The sequence below is a fragment of the Fonsecaea erecta genome (genome assembly GCF_001651985.1).
Source record: "Fonsecaea erecta strain CBS 125763 chromosome Unknown Scaff3, whole genome shotgun sequence".
Taxonomy (NCBI): domain Eukaryota; kingdom Fungi; phylum Ascomycota; class Eurotiomycetes; order Chaetothyriales; family Herpotrichiellaceae; genus Fonsecaea; species Fonsecaea erecta.
Window position 1 is genome coordinate 1,711,125 of NW_017387246.1, and position 18,267 is coordinate 1,729,391.

General features: G+C 54.4%; 10 protein-coding genes across 10 annotated transcripts; 6 read left to right on the forward strand and 4 right to left on the reverse strand.

Moving 5' to 3' along the window:
* Positions 1-478: 478 nt before the first annotated feature.
* On the forward strand, positions 479-1,267 carry AYL99_03870 (hypothetical protein; the record flags this gene model as incomplete). Its single annotated transcript, XM_018835384.1, has 1 exon — positions 479-1,267. The coding sequence occupies one exon, from the start codon at positions 479-481 to the stop codon at positions 1,265-1,267; it is 789 nt and encodes a 262-aa protein (XP_018695034.1).
* Positions 1,268-1,574: 307 nt separating this feature from the next.
* On the forward strand, positions 1,575-3,494 carry AYL99_03871 (hypothetical protein; the record flags this gene model as incomplete). Its single annotated transcript, XM_018835385.1, has 1 exon — positions 1,575-3,494. One exon carries the CDS (start codon positions 1,575-1,577, stop codon positions 3,492-3,494), a length of 1,920 nt encoding a protein of 639 aa, XP_018695035.1.
* A 762-nt stretch (positions 3,495-4,256) lies between these two features.
* On the reverse strand, positions 4,257-6,274 carry AYL99_03872 (hypothetical protein; the record flags this gene model as incomplete). Its single annotated transcript, XM_018835386.1, has 2 exons — positions 4,257-6,035; positions 6,080-6,274. 2 exons carry the CDS (start codon positions 6,272-6,274, stop codon positions 4,257-4,259), a joined length of 1,974 nt encoding a protein of 657 aa, XP_018695036.1.
* A 522-nt stretch (positions 6,275-6,796) lies between these two features.
* Positions 6,797-7,594, forward strand: AYL99_03873 (hypothetical protein; the record flags this gene model as incomplete). Its single annotated transcript, XM_018835387.1, has 1 exon — positions 6,797-7,594. The coding sequence occupies one exon, from the start codon at positions 6,797-6,799 to the stop codon at positions 7,592-7,594; it is 798 nt and encodes a 265-aa protein (XP_018695037.1).
* A 1,921-nt stretch (positions 7,595-9,515) lies between these two features.
* On the reverse strand, positions 9,516-10,800 carry AYL99_03874 (hypothetical protein; the record flags this gene model as incomplete). Its single annotated transcript, XM_018835388.1, has 2 exons — positions 9,516-10,599; positions 10,658-10,800. 2 exons carry the CDS (start codon positions 10,798-10,800, stop codon positions 9,516-9,518), a joined length of 1,227 nt encoding a protein of 408 aa, XP_018695038.1.
* A 372-nt stretch (positions 10,801-11,172) lies between these two features.
* AYL99_03875 (hypothetical protein) lies at positions 11,173-11,859 on the forward strand (the record flags this gene model as incomplete). Its single annotated transcript, XM_018835389.1, has 3 exons — positions 11,173-11,178; positions 11,232-11,277; positions 11,342-11,859. 3 exons carry the CDS (start codon positions 11,173-11,175, stop codon positions 11,857-11,859), a joined length of 570 nt encoding a protein of 189 aa, XP_018695039.1.
* Positions 11,860-12,054: 195 nt separating this feature from the next.
* On the reverse strand, positions 12,055-14,012 carry AYL99_03876 (hypothetical protein; the record flags this gene model as incomplete). Its single annotated transcript, XM_018835390.1, has 2 exons — positions 12,055-13,768; positions 13,924-14,012. 2 exons carry the CDS (start codon positions 14,010-14,012, stop codon positions 12,055-12,057), a joined length of 1,803 nt encoding a protein of 600 aa, XP_018695040.1.
* A 330-nt stretch (positions 14,013-14,342) lies between these two features.
* On the reverse strand, positions 14,343-15,128 carry AYL99_03877 (hypothetical protein; the record flags this gene model as incomplete). The annotated part of the gene is made up of 1 exon (XM_018835391.1): positions 14,343-15,128. The coding sequence occupies one exon, from the start codon at positions 15,126-15,128 to the stop codon at positions 14,343-14,345; it is 786 nt and encodes a 261-aa protein (XP_018695041.1).
* An 814-nt stretch (positions 15,129-15,942) lies between these two features.
* Positions 15,943-16,286, forward strand: AYL99_03878 (hypothetical protein; the record flags this gene model as incomplete). Its single annotated transcript, XM_018835392.1, has 2 exons — positions 15,943-16,111; positions 16,168-16,286. The coding sequence occupies 2 exons, from the start codon at positions 15,943-15,945 to the stop codon at positions 16,284-16,286; spliced, it is 288 nt and encodes a 95-aa protein (XP_018695042.1).
* A 657-nt stretch (positions 16,287-16,943) lies between these two features.
* AYL99_03879 (hypothetical protein) lies at positions 16,944-18,027 on the forward strand (the record flags this gene model as incomplete). The annotated part of the gene is made up of 2 exons (XM_018835393.1): positions 16,944-17,856; positions 17,909-18,027. 2 exons carry the CDS (start codon positions 16,944-16,946, stop codon positions 18,025-18,027), a joined length of 1,032 nt encoding a protein of 343 aa, XP_018695043.1.
* Positions 18,028-18,267: the final 240 nt, after the last annotated feature.

Consider the following 18,267-nt stretch of genomic DNA (forward strand, 5'->3'; position numbering starts at 1 on the left):
ACCAGATCAACTGTCCTGGATTGTCCGTGGGCAGTTTTCCGTTCCAACGAAGACAGCAATTCGGCAGGTCAATATCCGTGTTCGTCCGGCGAAGACACGTATGGGATCGCCACACACCTATATGCAAGCCCTAAGCAAATTATTTAACCTTCGTTCTGGGGCTCGAGGCACCCAGAGGCCCAATGCCAACAAACGGAATTAGGCGATACCAACATTTGTCTGAAGCTTTTCAAGGCGCGCGAGCCAATCAGATAACAGTGAGCTCTGTGCGATCCGCACCGGCATCTGGTACAGCTAGTCCGCCGTCTTCATGCGGAGCGAATCAGAACTCGAATGTGTTCCGCGGTACGTATTGCCTCCCGGGTATATAACAGAGTCCGACAGCTACCATAAGACCGTCTTCTCACAGAAGTCGCATCTGTTCAAAGTGCGATTGACGCTCGATTCGGTAGCTACGAAGTGAGCACCCCTCTCAGCCATGTCCTTGAAATACATCAACAAACTGCAAGGCAAGCGGGTGATCATTGTTGGCGGCACCAGTGGCATTGGGTTCGCCGCTGCTGAAGCAGCTGTGGAATATGGTGCAATTGTGGTGGTGGCCAGTTCCAAGCAGGACAGAGTCGATAGGGCTGTTGAGAGAATCCAGCAAGCATATCCCGGCGCAGGAGATCGCATCCGCGGTACCACTGTTGACTTGAATTCGGACGATGTGGAGGAGCAGGTCGAGGCTCTTTTCAATTTTGCAACCGACGGCGGCAAACATAAATTGCATCACGTTGCAGAGACGGCTGGCGGGACCTTTGGGATGATGCCTCTGGCCGACGTCACCCCGGCGGCCATTGCAGAAGCCCAGAAGGTCAGAATCACGGGCTGTACGATGCTTGCAAAGGTCGCTATGCGATACCTTGAAGTCAGCCGCACGTCCTCCTTCACCCTGACCAATGGTGTGAGCGATGCGAAACCCAGCCCTGGATGGACGATTATGGCACCTATTGGGGCGGCAAAGAGAGGGTTGACCCATGCTCTTGCCAACGACATGAAACCTATCCGCGTCAATTGCGTGTGTCCAGGAGCCGTCAAGACAGAACTGTTTGATAGTTTCGGGGGAGATCGACTGCAGCAGATCGTGGACTTTTACACAGCCAAAACATTGATCAACACTATTGGCACTCCCGAGGATCTGGCCGAGTGTTATATTTGTGCCATGAAGAACAACTTCATGACTGGGCAGGAGATCACGGCGGACGGCGGGTTTCTGCTGTGCTAGACACATAGCTGGTTGGAGAATTAGTTCACATCCGTTGATGCTTTGCCTGGCACATGCCGCCTTGCACAGTAGATGCATCAGCAGCTCATATCATCTCAGATTAGGGGCCGAGAGCGCATCCAATAACAATGCTGGACTGGAGGCGCGCATGACCCCGTCGATCAGGCTGCCGGCCAGACTGACCTGGATCTGGATTGATCAACACCGCCTCGACACCAAGCCACTCGCTTCTCTGGCAAATAATTAGTCGACAAGTCAACTCTTCATGATGCACAACTGGCTCTAGCATTTATACTCGACTCGCACCATGAGTAGCAACTGGTTTCATCGCATCCTCTCCGAGCCCGTCTCAGCGCCGGCCGTGCCCAACCGGCCAGATGCGTCGTCGTGGCCACCTCCCACGCCGCTGACACCGCGGTTCAGAGACCGCAATGCGCCAGACTACCGCTACCAGGTCAACCAGAAATGCATCTACGAACGGCGGCTGCCGGGTGGGTCGTACATCACGGCGCACGTCCAGCGGCTACAGTCGGGCTACTACGACAGCCCCGTGATCCACGAGGACCGCATCGACAACGTGCGCTTCGTGGCCATCAACTTCGTCTTCCACCCCAGTGCCAGCACGTTCCGCTTCAAGTCGGCCGAGATCAGCGTCGCCCTGCACCACGCGGGCCTGGACGACCGGAATCCGCTGCAGGTGGTCGCCGGGCTGGCGGCGCCTAAGACTAGTCACGACCATGGCACGCAGACTGAGACCGTGAGCAATAGCCAGGCGCTGGTGAGGAGCCGGGACTGTGTGCACTTTCCGGGGTTCAAGCCTTCGCGGCCCAAGTTCCTCCGCCACGCGCCACACCTCCTCTACGGGAGTATCTCGCCCGAGACGCTGAACTGGAACTTCAACCTTGCCGGGTCTCTCGGTGTTTCTCAAGGCCCCGCGAGCGCGACGTTCAACCCGTCGTACGGAGTCAAAAGCAGCTACAAGGTGTACGAGATGATGAAGATTCAGGGGTCTGTGCGCACCCTCCGTTCGTGGTACGGGCGTGACTACGACATCGAGGACGGCGAGCTAGTGTGGACGCTAGAAGAGAACCGGCTGCAGAAGTCCGGCCTGCCGCGCGAGTTCACCTTCGTCATGCTGCTCACCAAAGGCAGCGGCGGGTTCGAAGAGTGCGGCGACGTCGAGCTCGAGATTGACATCCGCCCCAAAGTCGCCGGCAGGCTGGGTGCGGCGTATTCGTCCCTGATCACCAATCTGCACCAGTACCAACCCTTCAAGCACGAGGTGCTGGACCTAGACAAGGAGATTGGCCAGGTGTTTGAGCCACACGTCAAGGGCCGTGGCTTCAACTTTGCCAATATCGCGACCAGTTTCGACGACTTCGTCTGGCTGCCTGGGACGGCATATTCGACTTCTGACGCCGGTGTCCCTCAGTCGCCAACCGGCGCGGCAACACAACAGCACCAGCAAGCTCCTCTACAACAGGTAGCGCTGGCCCAGCAACAACCTCAGCAAGGATCCCAATCCCAATCCCATCATCAAAAGCAGCAACACGGCCATTCAGGGAACCAGCACCAGACCCCTCCGTCGGGAGACACGACACTCAACCTACGACTGATTCTGGAACACTCACGAGAGAACGGGAGCCCCGTGCCCGTAGCAGCCGTTTCGCACCAGCTCGTCCAGCAACAGCCGCCGTACGTGATTCTCAACGCAGCCCCTCGAAACCCGTCCCGTGCACAATCACCTCTGCCTGCCGCATCCATCACGACCAGCGGCGGCTCGCAGCGCTCGACGACCCGGCGGACCGTCACGATCGGCTCGCCGTCGTCGAGGTCCGTCCGCAAACGGCGCTCCCGCACCGAGTTGTCCAGGGAGTATCATTACAATGACAAGGCCTCCCCAACCGAAGCAGAAGAACAAGAACCGCGACACTCGAGAGAACGTCAGGCCGTTCCATTGCCGGGATTCAGTGGCCAGAGAGCATCTCCGTCTCCGTCCCAGTCCCGGAATTCAGCTCCAGCAGGACGACCCTTTTCATTCCACCAAGAGGGTGGGAAGGGAGATGATGCCCTGCTCCAGGACAGCAGTGCGGCCGCCCCGACGCGGCCGGAATGGAATGATCATACCCCGCCACGGAAGAAGAACGCTTCCACATCTCCAATCCGCCCTTCCTCGAGCCCGGAATATACCACGCCGCCTGCGTATCCGCACCGCCCCCTTTGTTAGGATCTGCATCAGACGCGCAGCGTACGGGGGGTCATACAAATATATAACACGGAAATACCCGGCCAGGGGTGCATAGGTTGTTTTGTGTGTGTGTGTGTGTGTGGATATCTATCGATATATGCGTATTGGCTTTGTGTGTATGTATGTATGGTTGTAACGATAAAGGACGTCATGGCCGTGGACGGCAATAATGATAGAAGTTAATTACTGTATGTTTGTAGTACCTATGTAGGAGGTACTGTAGATACTGTAGGTAGGTCTGAGATACAGACGGCAAAATAGCGCAAAGGGCGGTGGTGTCAACAAACACATACATCACTCGCTCACTCAATGGGGCTTGCCGCGCATGTAAGTAATACTTCATTTCATGTAATTTATCGAACGTCGACCATCGAACTTCGACGTCGACTCGGCCGACCGACAGTGTCCCCTAAGGACCTCAGGAACAAAAGTGTAAATCAACATTCATTCATTCGAACCGATTCAATTCTGATGGGCACAAACAAGTCCCAAGCAAGTCATTTTAGGGCTCGTGTGCATCCAGACTAGAGCACCTTGCTCGCTCACTCACTCGAGGCTGGCAGACCCTCACAAAAAAACCCTTCCCTCACCCTAAAGTTTGTGGCCCGTCAATCGATTAAAAGGGGTATCTGACTCCAAGAATATACACATACATACATACAATCGTCACCCTTTGATCTCTCGATGTTCCTTGTGACGCCAGGGTCCCTTCTGGTGACCGACCGATCCAGAAGCAATTTCTCAGGCGGGCGACATGCTCATGGGCGCACCGTCTTCACCTTCCGAGTCCCCATCTTCGTTGTCGCGCTCCATCGTCCTCTCCGCTGGTGGATACGGCGCCCGGCCGGTGGAGTTCGTAGTCGGGTTATCGCCATTGGCCGGCGGAGGAGGAGGCATGCTTCCCTTCAAGGCTGCCTCGTCCTCCAACAACCTAGCCTTTTTATCGGCGACGGGCGTCGGATCAGGGAGACCGGCCTCCCGGGCTTTTCTCTTTTCCTTCTCTCGCGCGTATTCCTCTCTTCTCCGATCCTTCTCACGTTTGTCATTCTCCCTGCGGTGCATCTTGCTCTCAAATTCATGCCAATCGCCCTCGACGTTTGCAAGCTCCACCGGTTGTTCCGCGAGCGGCTCCTCGGACGTGAAATACTCGTGACTGAGCACTTGCTCCGCGTTGGGTCGCTTCTTCGGGTCGTATTTGAACATCTGCTGCACCAAGTCAAGAGCAGCAGGCGTGAAGACGTCTTTGAACATGGCTTCGAATATCCGCTTGCGTCGATCGGCCGGTTGCATGAGCTCGAACCAGGGGAGATCCACAATACCTCGCCAGTCTGATCGAGTCGGTGTCCCAAGGACGTTGTATACTTTGTCCAACTGGCTAAGCTCTCCACCTTCTCCAGGGAAGATCGCCTTTTTCGTGAACATTTCCACAAAAACACACGCCGCAGACCATATGTCCACCTCAGGTCCGTATTGAGTTTCGCCCAGAAGAAGCTCTGGAGGTCGATACCAAATGGTGATTACACGATTGGTGTAGTCGAGTTTGCGAGACTTGTTGTAGAACCGTGCAAGGCCAAAGTCGGCGTATTTCAGCTGGCCGGTGTTGGAGATCAAGATATTGGCAGCCTTGATGTCCCGGTGTAAGACACCGCGTCGATGAAGATAATCCAGCCCATCAAACATTTGCTTCGCCAAGTCCTTCTTGTGCGCGGGCGTCAGCTTGAAAGATGGATGGTTGATGAGTCCAGTCAGATCGTGCGAAAGATACTCAAAAACCATGAAGCATTCGTTCTTTTCGACCATAACCTCCTGTAATGCAACCACGTGCTTGTGTCGCAGATGTTGTAATAGTCTGATCTCGCGCACGGCTGTGATGGGGAACCCGTCTCGTTCACCTTCCATCCGAATCTTCTTCAGTGCAACTTTGTCCTTTGTGTAGATGTGAATGGCCTTGAATACTTTTCCATATGTGCCTGCGCCGACAACGGACTCGTTACCAGGCTTTCGGAAATATATAGACTCGGACTCTGCAAATTCGGGAGGCAGTGTGGGCCGAGACTTGATCTCTTTCTTGATCTTCTTCGAAGGGGGAGAACGTGATCGGTCTGGTCGGCGGTCTCTTGGAGCAGGTTGTTGGTGCATCTGGTGCTGTCGGTCGTTGGGGTGTCTTCGATCATGTTGGGCCATAAACTTCCGATCATGGCCCCGAAATCCATGTCTGTCGTCGCGGCGGTCGAAATATTTGTTCTTGGGACCTTGTGGTGGCGCCGGCCGATTGTCTGACGGCTGGAATGGCGCCTTTGGTGGTTTCGAAAAATCTGCAGCAGGTTTAGCTGGAGCCTGAGGAGGGGCTTTGGACTTGAAGGCGAAGCTAAATTTGGAAGCAGCCGGTCCTTGTTGGTCATTACCCTGTGTGTTCTGATCTGTGTTGTCGATCCTGCTGTTTCCTTGATCCTCCACCTGCAGTTCTTTGGATGGTCTGAAGGGATTCTCTTCTTCGCCTGAGGGGGCTTCTCGATCGTCCTGTGACGCGGTATGCGAAGGGACTGGAGATGTCTGTGATTGACTCCCGTGGCTGCCTTGAGGCTTTTGATGTTGGGCACCTTTCGGGCCCGATGCTGTCCACTGCAAGTTGTTGAAATGTCTGCCTTGACCTCGATGGCGGGGGCCGTGAAACCTCTGGTCTTGGAAGTGTCCACGAGGAGGGCCGTGTCCCCGGCCACCTCGATAGGGTTGTTGATATCCGTGTTGGTTGCCTCCATAGGATCCCTGCTGGTTTTGATAGTAAGGATTGGGATTGTTTACACCACCTGGACCGGAAAAGCTATTTTGCCGGTAAGGGGGGGAGGAATTGTGCATTTGCCTGTAAATCGTATTAGCCATGAAAATGCACCCTTCTAGGATGATGAGGACTGACCCATGATGACCTTGCCCGCCCCAGCCGCCTCGCTGATGATAATATGGAGACTGCTGCGGCGGGGAGCCGTGATAGGAGCTGTTGGAAGAATATGGCGGAGAACCCCCATATCCTTGGTGTCTGTTTTCAGTATATGGTCTTTGTTGCCCTCGATTCATCCCATAGTTACCACGTGATGGGTATTGGCCATCCATGGAGCGGTTCTCAATGTCTTCGACAACAGAAGCGGCTCGCGAGGAGGGATTGGCCTCCTTGACGGAAGGCTGGCGTGGGCCCGTGGGAGGACGTTGCGGTCGCTGAGTCGTGTTCACGGGTGACTCTCGAGTTTCGATAGATGAATGTTTCGACTCGGGCCGTCGATGCGGAGATGATCTCGCAGGAAGACGAGGTGAGATGGATCGTTGATCGCGCGTGCGGAATGATGGCGAAGACCCTCGTTGGACGGCTGTGCCGTAATTACCACGGTCCGGGAATTGAGATCTTGAGAGGGGCGAGTTGGCTCGCGATGAATATGGAGGAAAATCCTCAGGTGGAAAAGGAGACGGAGGATCTAGAAGACCCCTGTCGTCGATATCAGAAAGATCCCGGCTGCGGGCACGTCTTTGGGTTTCAAAGTCAGTTCTGTCGCCGCCGGGGGGTGATGGGCTTCGAGTACGCCTCCGTTTGGATGATGGCGTTGGGGAGAAGTCGCGTTGTCTGCCAGGTCGACCTCCAAATTGCTTGCGAGGTGGCCGACGAGAATGCTGCTTGGGTTGTGGGAAACGACGGGGAGGCGAAACAGAAGACTTTCTACCGTGCAATTTCCTGGGGTTTCCGTCTCTCGAAAATTGCCGCTGCCAACGTGGTTCACGAGGTGGGCGATCAGGACGTGGCCCTTGGTCAAAAGACGTCGATTTTTCTCCTCCTGGATGACCCGAGTGTGGTGAATGAGGTCGGCCGCCTGGTCGATTTGCGTCTCTGTCCCGCTGTCGCTGGGGTGGATGTCTCTGGCGCGGATCCTCTTCGCCTCGCCAGCGATTCTTCATCGATGGGCTCCTTCGAGACCTCGCCATGTAATGCGGAGCGGCATTTGCGAAGGTGTCGGGTGGGGAGATTCGAGGGTTTGGGGGAGAGTAATGGTCGTAGCGATGGTGGTCGTGAGACAGTGGATTTGGATGTTGGGTGAGTCCTGCGCAGTTTGGAGATTCAGCGAGCAAGCCACCAGCCAGAGGGTGGACCATCGGTTGGGTCAGCACCCAAGGACTTGGCACGTCCGCGAAAAAAGCGGCGAGCTCGTCGCCCGGAGTTCGCCCCCGTTGGGATCGAGTCGAGGTGTTGAATGCCTCCAAGCCCTGCGAGTTCCGGGGGGACCTAGGGGACACAGAGCACTCACCTGCTGCTGGCCCAGGCTGCCACTCACGCCCATCTGGGCGTCCAGTCCCCCTGTCCATCCCTTCATCGTGCTGTACCAGCTTGTCCTTCGCCTTTCTTTTACCTTTCTTTTTGCCCATCACTCTGAATGACTCCAGCAGTGACTGATGGCTGCGGTCTACCACTCAAACTACAATCGCCAGGAGGTCGTCTTTGTCGTGAGAGTTGCATCAACCATGACAATCTCAGTTGGTCGTAGCGCCGCTTGGTTGGCGGCGAATTTCAAAGGTGTGCGAGATCAAAAGATCGAGCGTCAAACTGCACTTCAGAGTGACAGTACACGACGCGACAAGTCTATCTACGTGGATTCTCGTTCTCGGCGCTTCCCTCCAAAACAAGACGCAAAATGTCAGTCATTTTCCCTGGCGCGCTTGCACTCGGGACGTTCAACTGCCTGTAGTAACAATGTTGAATGACCTTTTCCCGATTGCCATAGACACCAGCTGCCTCACCCGGCGTTTTATGCCCGTGTAAAACCAGAAACTGGCCACAAAGAGGCAGCAATACCTGCTCACAAGGCAACGACGTTGATGGACTCTATATGTCAGTTTGCTCTTTTAGGCATGGTCAGCAACCAATTAGGCGTGTCCCCCAAAGAGGCGGGATTTTTCAAGCAGCTTGTGGGGGTTGGAGAAGTAGCAGATGTGTCCTGTTAGCCAGCACATAGTTCAACAATGGTAGACTTGACCTGTGAGCTTAGACGCGTTGTTCAAGAAAATGGTTCATGATTGTTGAATAAAGGGTAATGTGAATTGACGATAAATTGGGACCGCAATCCGATAGCTGTACTTGGCTGGTGGGCTTCGGCCTCCGGGTGGTGCGGATGTCTTGCGAACAAACAGCGAGAAGCACTTAGAAGTGTCGAGATCAGAACTACATATCCGAAAACATTCTCGCCGCCGATGTTTGTGAGCAATTGAGGCTTCTGTTGTGCAAGTCCAGATGACGGGGGGACTGGGCATGTGCCGGTGGACGAGGGATGGAGGCCGCTGACCGCCTATGTTGACCTTGGGACATTTCACTCCCCTGTGATCGACCATCGTTCTTCGTTGGGTATGAATCAAAGAAGGACAAGTCGGATTCAGTCCTTAGATGGAAAGGAGGAAGAAGATGCAGCGGATTCGCACCTGATGCCTGATGCTCCCGATGGTCTACAATGTACAGGATCAACAGTCATGAAAGACGTTGAAGGTGTTGGAAAGAAACGGGTCCTGCAACTTGGTATGCCAAGACACTAGTAGAAAGTGGGATGCGGTGAAGCTGGGCATCCGGAGAAGCAAACACGCTCGAAAGCGCAATGTGATATATCCGGCGCAGTGACGCACTCTTCACATCTATCCTATCTAATCAAGCAGCAAGAACATTCCACATAAAACAAGGTCAGCACATGAAAGTAGTTCCGAAGTTGGCCATAGAGCAATACGAGGTAGTCATTGCACTAGGTTGGCCTTCCTTGTGACCCTGTGGCCTTACCACCCCTGGGACGAATTCAGCAGTACCGTGGTCTCGGAAAGGCTGTCTCTTTTTCAAGCATCATTTTGTCCCCTTCCTCTCCCGTGTCCGCCGAGAATCTCTGTGGCTCGATCGCATTGCAACGCTGTTTCACCTTGGACATTAGAACGGCTCTCCCTGGATCAGGTTTCGTAGTCCCACCTCCTACTCATGAATCAAGGTCATCATCCGTCAACACTCATCTTCTCGCCGATCCCTTTTTCTCCCATCAATTCGCATCCAGTCCTCACAACGCCAACCATGCCACCAGTCTGCACCCCCTCACTTCCGCCTCCTGCCAATCTGTATTCGATCTCTGCAAGGCCCTGCAACCACGTCACTCTGGTCGCGGCACCAACCTCGAGGTTCTGCAACTCTTCGGCCAGCGCAGTCAATATATCGGCCAGTGCCAATCCTCGGCTACTCTTCAGGGCATTGATCGTCCTTAGACACTCAGTTAGATCTGGCGTGCTCAGCATCGTCGTCATAATTAACCGGATATCCTCAGGATGTGGCGCTGCGATACAGTTGTAAATCGTGTCGTTCGTGATCAACTCGTATTTGATCTCGGACTCAGGAACCGGTGGTTGTCCTCGCATCGGGAGTGGCCGTGACCCGGCATAGCAGGCTTGAAGAACGTTCAGTGCGCGACGCATGTCGCCCTTCGACAATTTGACCAACGAATCAACTGCGTCTGGCGTGATATTGACACTTTCTTGTGAAATCACCTTGTCCACCAGCCGACGTATATCTGCTTCTTTTAACGGTGAGAACCGAAACCGGGTACATCTCGAGAGCAACGCCGGAGACAGCTTGTGTGTGTAGTTTGCAATAATGCAGAATCTTGTGTTGGCCGTGTATTTCTCCATGATCCTCCGAAGAGCCATTTGTGCTGCGGAGGTCATTGCGTCTGCTTCGTCGAGAACGATCAGCTTGAAGGCGCCCAGCCCGAGTTTAGGCCCACTCGCTGTCTGCTGCGTTGAGGTACTGAAGATCTGCTTTGTCGAGGCAAAGGTTTTGATTTGCTCGCGCACCACGTCGATGCCGCGGTCATCTGAAGCATTGAGTTCGAGGACCATCTGCCTCATGTTCTTTGGCCCATAGATCTGTCGCGCCAGCGCCAAGATGGTAGAAGTCTTTCCGGTCCCTGGGGGGCCGTAAAAGAGGAGATGTGGTAGTCGGTTGTGTTCGACAAATCTGTTGATTGTGGCGAGGATGTCTTGGTGGCCCGAAACCTCGTCGAGGGTATTAGGCCGATATTTCTCAACCCTGAGGATCTTGTGAGCGACGACACCATCCCTTCAAGTGCACAAAAGTGGTTGCATACCATGGTAAATTGTCCTCTGCTTCCACTGGCAAGTCAGCCGCTATTCGCTTCTGCTTGCCCGCAGCGTTGTCTGAGCTGAACTGAATGGACTTGTCCTTGGACGGAGGCGCGTCCAAGTCCATATCATCTTCATAGTCCGACATCGTGGGTTAACCTGTGAATTCTGCAATCGTTGAAAATGTTAATTGGAAGAACCTTGTGTCATCTCACATTGAGGTCAATAGTCCACGGCGCGCCTGCGCCAGCGTCTGCGGAGACGCGGTGGACGCGTTAATTAAAGTGCGCTTTCTCACGCAATGCGCCGCCCTATCGTTCTACATCCCCGCACAAGAATGCCAAGCCGCGATTGCGGGCGCATAACATTGAGCGGACGCAATGGTGAACCTGCACCAAGTGCGTAGGACCAAAAGCCTTCAATTTCAAGTTGACGGTGAGATGGGAAGCTAAGGCATTAGACTGCTCTCCCCGACCTCTCCCGCTTCTCAACTCCAGGCGCGCCCCTGTGAGCAGTCAAGATGCCAGTGAGTCCCCCAGCCTTCCTCTTTGCTTAAAGCCGCTGACATCCCATCAACAGGCATACCACTCGATCTTCCTGGGCGACCAGGGCGTACAACTAATAGGTATTCTACTCTGGAGCGCGAAATAGTTCACAGACCCGTCTGTACTGACATGTGTTATCGAAAGGCAACTTCCCACTCCTCCCGCTTCGCACGAAAACCCGTGGGCCAGCCTACACGCTGCCTGCTCTCCCGCCCAATGTCGACCCCCTCGACGTAGACCCAGACTCCGAGTCCTACGACTGCCTCGATGAGATCTTGAGCCTATTCCGCGCCAACACCTTCTTCCGCAACTTCGAAATCAAGGGCCCCGCCGACCGCATGCTTATCTACGGCATCCTCTTCCTGTCCGACTGTTTGACGAAAGTGAAACCCAATATGGATTCCCGTGCGGCCGAGAAAGCCCTGATAAACGGTGCACTGGAACAATTCAGCATCCCGGGGGAGCCAGGTTTCCCATTGAACCAAGCTTATGAGGCACCCAGAGACCGCACCGAGGCCGAGGCTTTGAGGAGCTATTTGAGCCAAGTGAGACAGGAACTGGCAATCCGGTTGCATGCAAGGCTTTATGCGGACGGGTCCAATGTGCCGAGTAAATGGTGGTTGAGCTTCACAAAGCGAAAGTTCATGGGCAAGAGTTTATAGACAAATATTGACGGAACAGCCAGCAGGGAGTGAGTGAGGAACTCCGTTATGGATGTACTGATGATGAGAAAAACGGTGTTGATCGATGCTTTGCCGTCGTAAATAAACTAGAAATTAGGGCTGTGAAATTCTATTCACCATCCGCAACAAGCCATGCTCACTTTCCAACTGGCTTGCCCTCTTCTGATAGCCTATTTATGCCTGGTCGATGACAGCCTGAAGCGCCTCCAGATGTTCCTCTTCTCGCGCCGCAGCCTCGACCTTTTGCTTCTTTAGAGGCGAATGTGGCGGCTCCTCCGTGTCTGCCGCTCTCTTCCCTTCTTCCAGTTCACCTTCTACTGGACTTTCGGCCGGTTTATCTTCGATCTTGGCCTTCTTCCCCCTGGACGGTCTCCCTCTCGCCTCGACCTTGCCCTCCGCCGGCACCACCCTCGTCGCGACAAAGATATAGCCCTCGGCACCACCCCGTCCGGTCATCAACGGATGCGTCCGGCCCGGCAGAACCTGCCACTTCCTCACCCGTGCGGTCTGCACCGTCGGCGCCAACAGCAGCGTCGGATCGACCGGGAAGTCCTGGGACGGGACAGTCCGCTGTTCCAGAGGCGTGTTGATGAACGCCGCCCGTCGTGCCGTCGAGTAGTAGTCAGCCAATTCGACAAGAGGTTCGACATGCGGAGAGTAGACCACCACCTGGCTCCCACCAGCCAGCAAGGGCACGAGATGGCGCAACGTCGAGGTCGGATCCGTGAAGCTCGCCACGATCAGGCCGTTGAAGCCGCCCTGCTGCGTCTCATGCACGACGTTTCTTACCCGTTCCCACCGTCGTCGTTTGCGGTAGTACGCACTCCTTCGGTTCGACTTCATCCGCGGCAGCTCTGCATCTGGGATCCTGGGAGGTTCTTGGTACGTCATGCCCGACTCCGGATCGATCAGCTGTAGCCACGACAGGGTCTTGAGATGGGTGTACAAGGGATGGGAGGACGTGGGGGCGTTGGAGTCGAAGTTGAAATAGCGGAGTAAGCCCAGGTTGGGCTGTTGATTCGCGTGCACGAGCGTGATTGTGCTGGACGCCGCGCTCATGGCCGAGCGGTGGTATCGTTCGCGACGTGAATTTCGATGATGAACATGCGTCCCGACCTCGAGGGGCCGTTCATCGTCGAGGTCGTCATCTTCCACGCTGGCATCGTGCCCGAGGTCTGACGGGTGCAGAATCCCCATCCTCTCCGCCATGGCGGCCACGAGTAGCCCGCCCGTGTCATCCACGACCAGATACCGCGAACGCGGGTCCATATCGGCGGCAGCAAGCATGGCAGGATCCTCCCCTCCCGCGTGGACATTGGCCCAGCACCCCACCAGGCCGACGGCCTCATTTCTCATCTCCATAATCTTCGTGAATTCGCGATCAGCCATGATCCAATCCACCAGCGTGGTCACGTCCAGCGGCAGCACGGTGAACTGCTTCATGTACTTCTTGTGCTTCCGGAGCGTGTACTTGGCGAGCGAAAAGGCCGTCTTCTGGTCGAGGGTGGAGTGGGACTGCATGATCTTCTCGATCAGCTCTCGCCCGCTGCCCATGGTGTTGCGTTTCAGGGCTTCGATCTCGGTCATGGTCAACTTCTGGTTCGTGGGGTCGTCGTGGGTATTGACGTTGGATTTGGGCGTCGGCTGCTGTGAGACGACCCCCGCGTCGTCCTGCAGCGACAGTTGCGGTTCGTTCACGGGCGTCGACACGTCTTCCGTCTCGGCCTGCTCGACCAGCGCCACGGCATGCAGCTCGGCGGCCTGCACGACACGGAGCTCCCGGCCGTCCTTGACTTCGGACCGGTCGAGGATCTCAAAGGTTAGGTGGTACGGACGGCCAATGATCTGGTTCGTGCGGAACGTTCCATATTTGCCCAGGTTTATCAGACTTTTTGAAGGTAGACACAGAGTCAGCGACAGCTCATCAACGGCCGTTGGCTGATATCTGTTCGTGGCCTGACAGATAGATTCTTTTCTTATCTCTTTCTTATTTCTTTCTTTTTGGTGTTGCAAAAAAAACAAAAAAAAACAAAAAAAACCTACGTGTTGGGAACCATTTGTTCAACTCTTGTCTGGTCAGAGGGTAGCCGTATGGCGACATATTGATAGGGCTTAATGACTGAAAAGTCCATTTCGCCGCTTGAACCAGCATCCGACGAGCTTGATAACGGGACTTCACCTTGGAAGTGTCATTGTCATTGTTTTAAATTTTTTAATATATAACAGTTGAGCATTTGAAAATCGAAACTCTAGAAATATTTTCATTTCATTAAAGGAATTCCATTCCGGGACAGGCCGTCTTGCCGCTCTAATATGTTTGGTGGAAGTGGGTTCGGCTTAACTTCGGCCCGGCCTTGAGTTCTAAGCAGCCCGATGATTCATTGTTCGTGCTTCTTCTCTGGGTAGAGGAGGGATCGTTTCCCGGTGTGAACATGCAGAGCTCGCACAAGCACACTGAGCACTCAGGTGGACGGGACCTCGATGCCAAACTTTGCGTACGGAAAGTTTTCCAAACTGGGCAAGTACTCAGCCCATCCGTCGTCAACCTCGCCCAGTTGCTCTTCATTGCCAACCTTGACGAGGCCGGTTCTTCCAGCAAGCACCTCTCGCTCCCTGTCTCTGAATTCAGCATATAGGCCAGGATGGGGGACCCAGACAACTCTCATCCCGGCCCTCCGTCCTGCCTCGACACCGGGCACACTGTCCTCGAACACCAAGCATTCCTCAGGTGCAATAGGAGGCGAGCCTTTCGAGAGCTTGGAGTTGAGGATCTGCAATGCGCACAAGTAGATGTCTGGTGAGGGTTTGCCTCGTCCCCTGCGCACGCGTGGATCGTCGCCCAGAACACGATGGTCGTGAGGGATTAAACCCAGGAGGGCTTTCGACTCGGATCGCACTATTTTGCGATCATAGTTGAGTTTCTCGCTGCTGCTCGCCAACGCTACCTCCACAGGTAGGCCGGCGGTCGTTCGCGCCTTGTTCAGATCTCGAAGGAGCTTTTCGGCACCAGGCAACGGTTCACAGTCAGCAAAGTGGATTTGCTGTTGCTCGCTTTGTTCGCGCGCATACTGCTGTCGGGAGATAGGCAACTGGGCCCATTGATGGAAGATATCGCCGTTAGAGCTGCCAGGAACGCCCATCAACTGCGCTTTGACGGACCACGGAAGGCGCGGTCGCCCGTGTTTGAGAAGGACATTGTCGGCGCATAACGTGTAGATATCTTCGGTATTGAGCAGGAGGCCGTCCATGTCAAAGATACAGGCGCGAACCGGTGGGAAACTATGAACAAGGTTCCATCTGATTAGCTGATGGCCATGGATGGCTGGGTTTTGGCAGATCCAATGGCAGAAGTGCGACGACTCCGTGCACATCGTTCCATGGTCCTGGACTCTTGACGGCAGCGACGAAAGTATGGAGGGAAGGATGAGATACAGGGCAACCTACTCTGTTCGGGCAGGCATTGCAAAAGCCTAAGATGAGTGCACTGCACTCAATATTCTGGGTTCTGCTGAACTTGCACAAAGATGTTGGGGGGTTGCCAATAGGTGGTTAGACTGGCACAGCCACACCTCACAATCCGGCTTAGTCCATGCCACAGTCTCACCATGGCCGCAGATCTTGGTGCCTGTGTGGCATGCGACAAGAACTATTCAGGCCCGTTGGTGGGAACCCAAATACCGAAGTAGCTCTGACGGCACCAACGGTATGCGCCACATGACCAACAACTCCCCCGTGACCTCTCTATGGTATATGGATGATGCCGCCACAAAACCAGGAACCATGCAGATCGTAACGAACAGACTGTGACGTCACAGGGCAAACAATGGCAGAGCAGCCTGAAGAACGAAGTCGCTGCGTTCGAGGGGTGTGTTACCGGCGCATTCCAAGGGACTGACAACAAGCGAGAGCGTGTGACGCACTTTGTTCCTCATGCCATTGAACTCAGATATATCAACTCTGCCTTTCCTGCTGCGTCACCCGAGCCGCATCTCACATACACCATCCACATACCAGCAATCGCACATCCACCTCGTCAAATTTGAACCTCCAACAAGCATCATCATGTCGGACATTGCAAAAGGTGTCAACCACTTGTTTGCCTCTATCTTCGAGATCGTCAAAGGCATCTTCGTCACCGTGTACAATGTCTTTGAAGGCGCACTAAGCGCCGTCATTGGTCTCCTCAAAAACACCTTCAACTTGGCTGAAGGTGTGCTTGGCTTCATCATCGGTATGTTACCCAACAACATGCACCTAACCTAGAGGAACATGGCTGACTTTAGAAAGGAAACATCTTCATTATCGGAACGCTGTGCGCGGTCTACTTCGGGTATGTCTTGTACCAACAACGTCAAGGCAACCGACCGGCTCCGATTTCGAAAGTGGCAACGGGGAAGACTCAATAAGCGCGATGGAACACCAGAGGATAGTTGAAAGCAGGTTTGGGATAAGTAATCAGGCAACGGATACGGCAATGAAACGTGTTGGAGCGCAATCAGCTGCGGTTGGGTAACATGAGAGATGTCGACGAGGCAAGGCCTGAGTGAAAGAAGCAGGGTGACGATGGAGTCCGGGCCGAGGTCGACAACGATGAATCGGCGTCACCAGCGTTTCAACTAGGACTGTCAACGGAAGGACTTGATGCTCTTTCTCTTGCTTCTTGCAGTCCGATATGTGGACAGGAAACAGGAAACGAATTTCCTTCGGGATGTGCGCATGCAAAAGGGGGACAATTGCCGAGGTTAATCGGGCGCCATTTGAGTGGCTGCCATTACATAATAATCTTTATGGCTGCATCTTCCAACTGCGCTCGCTCATTATTGTCTTCGATCGCCGAACATCCTCCCTCCCTTTAACCAGGGCCATTCCCTCCTTTCCGACTTCCTCCATTGATCTCCAATTCTCCTGCGTCAAGGCTTGTGATCTGCAAAAAGGCGGGCACCTGTTGTCTCTTCGTTCATTTCGCTACACTCCTTGTCTTCTCTTTGCATCCGATTCTGCCCCTCCTTTTCTGTCAACAACACCACCTCATCACTCGTAGTGTGTGCCAACCTACCGCCATCATGTCTCAAGTGAAGGACATTGCGCCCTCGCCTACAGAGGCCGACATCGATTCACCATCATCCCAATCCTCCAGTCCCGCGAATCCTCCCCCTGCAACTTCCGCCGCTCAACAGAGCGACAATATTGCCCATGCGTTGGCTGGTGCGGGCGGCGGCCTCCTGGCAATGACCCTTACCTACCCCCTGATCACGCTCTCGACCCGCGCACAGGTCGAGTCGAAGCGGGCGGATACCTCCACACTCGCAGCCGTGAGGCACATCATCCAGCGGGAAGGCCTGGGCGGGCTCTATGCCGGGCTCGAGAGCGCCTTGTTCGGTATTTCAGTCACCAACTTCGTCTATTACTATTGGTATGAGTGGACCCGCGCCTTCTTTGAGAAAGCGGCAGTCACGGCGGGACGGGCTAGCAAGAAGCTCACTACCGTCGAGAGCATGATCGCTGGTGCGATTGCGGGATCGGCCACTGTCCTCCTGACCAATCCGATCTGGGTCGTCAACACAAGGATGACAGCCCGGAAGAATGAATCAGGAGAGGGCGAGTTACCTGGTGGTGAAAAAAGACAGGTTAAGAAACCTAGCACCATCGGGACTTTGGTGAGCCTCCTCAAGGAGGAGGGGCCCTCGTCGCTTTTCGCCGGGGTCCTTCCCGCTTTGGTCTTGGTCATCAACCCTATCCTCCAATATACCATATATGAACAGTTGAGGAACGTTCTGGAGAAGAAGAGGAAGTTTGGCCCTCGTGATGCCTTTTATTTAGGTGCTCTTGGCAAGCTGCTAGCGACTACCATCACCTATCCTTATATTACAGTCAAAGCCAGGGCCCATGTCGCCAGGAAAGAGGACGCTCATGAGGGCATGTGGAGGAGCCTGAACAGGATTGTCAAGGAGGAAGGCTGGGGCGGATTGTACAAGGGTATGCGTGATCTCTCCTATTATCTGTATGACAACTGACGAATTTCGTCTAGGAATCGTGCCTAAAGTCAGCCAGAGTGTGTTGACTGCGGCTTTTCTCTTTGCCTTCAAGGATGTCTTGTACGAGATGACCGTGGCAGCACGCCGAAAGGCAAAGGCCATCAAAGCATAAACACAAAAATTATTCACTATCGGTATTCGGCCATGCCGGGGGCAGAACGTCTGGAATGTCTCGACAACCATGCATTAGGGCGACGAAACCGTCATTAAACTGCTGAAATGGCACTTTTTCACATAGCATATCATGCTATAGGAGTCGTGGTCTTGTAAAGACTCGTTGAATGAGTTGTAACACAATGCCATCTGCGGAGATGTGGAGGAGGAGCCCAGGAGGATTGACATCTGTGACTTT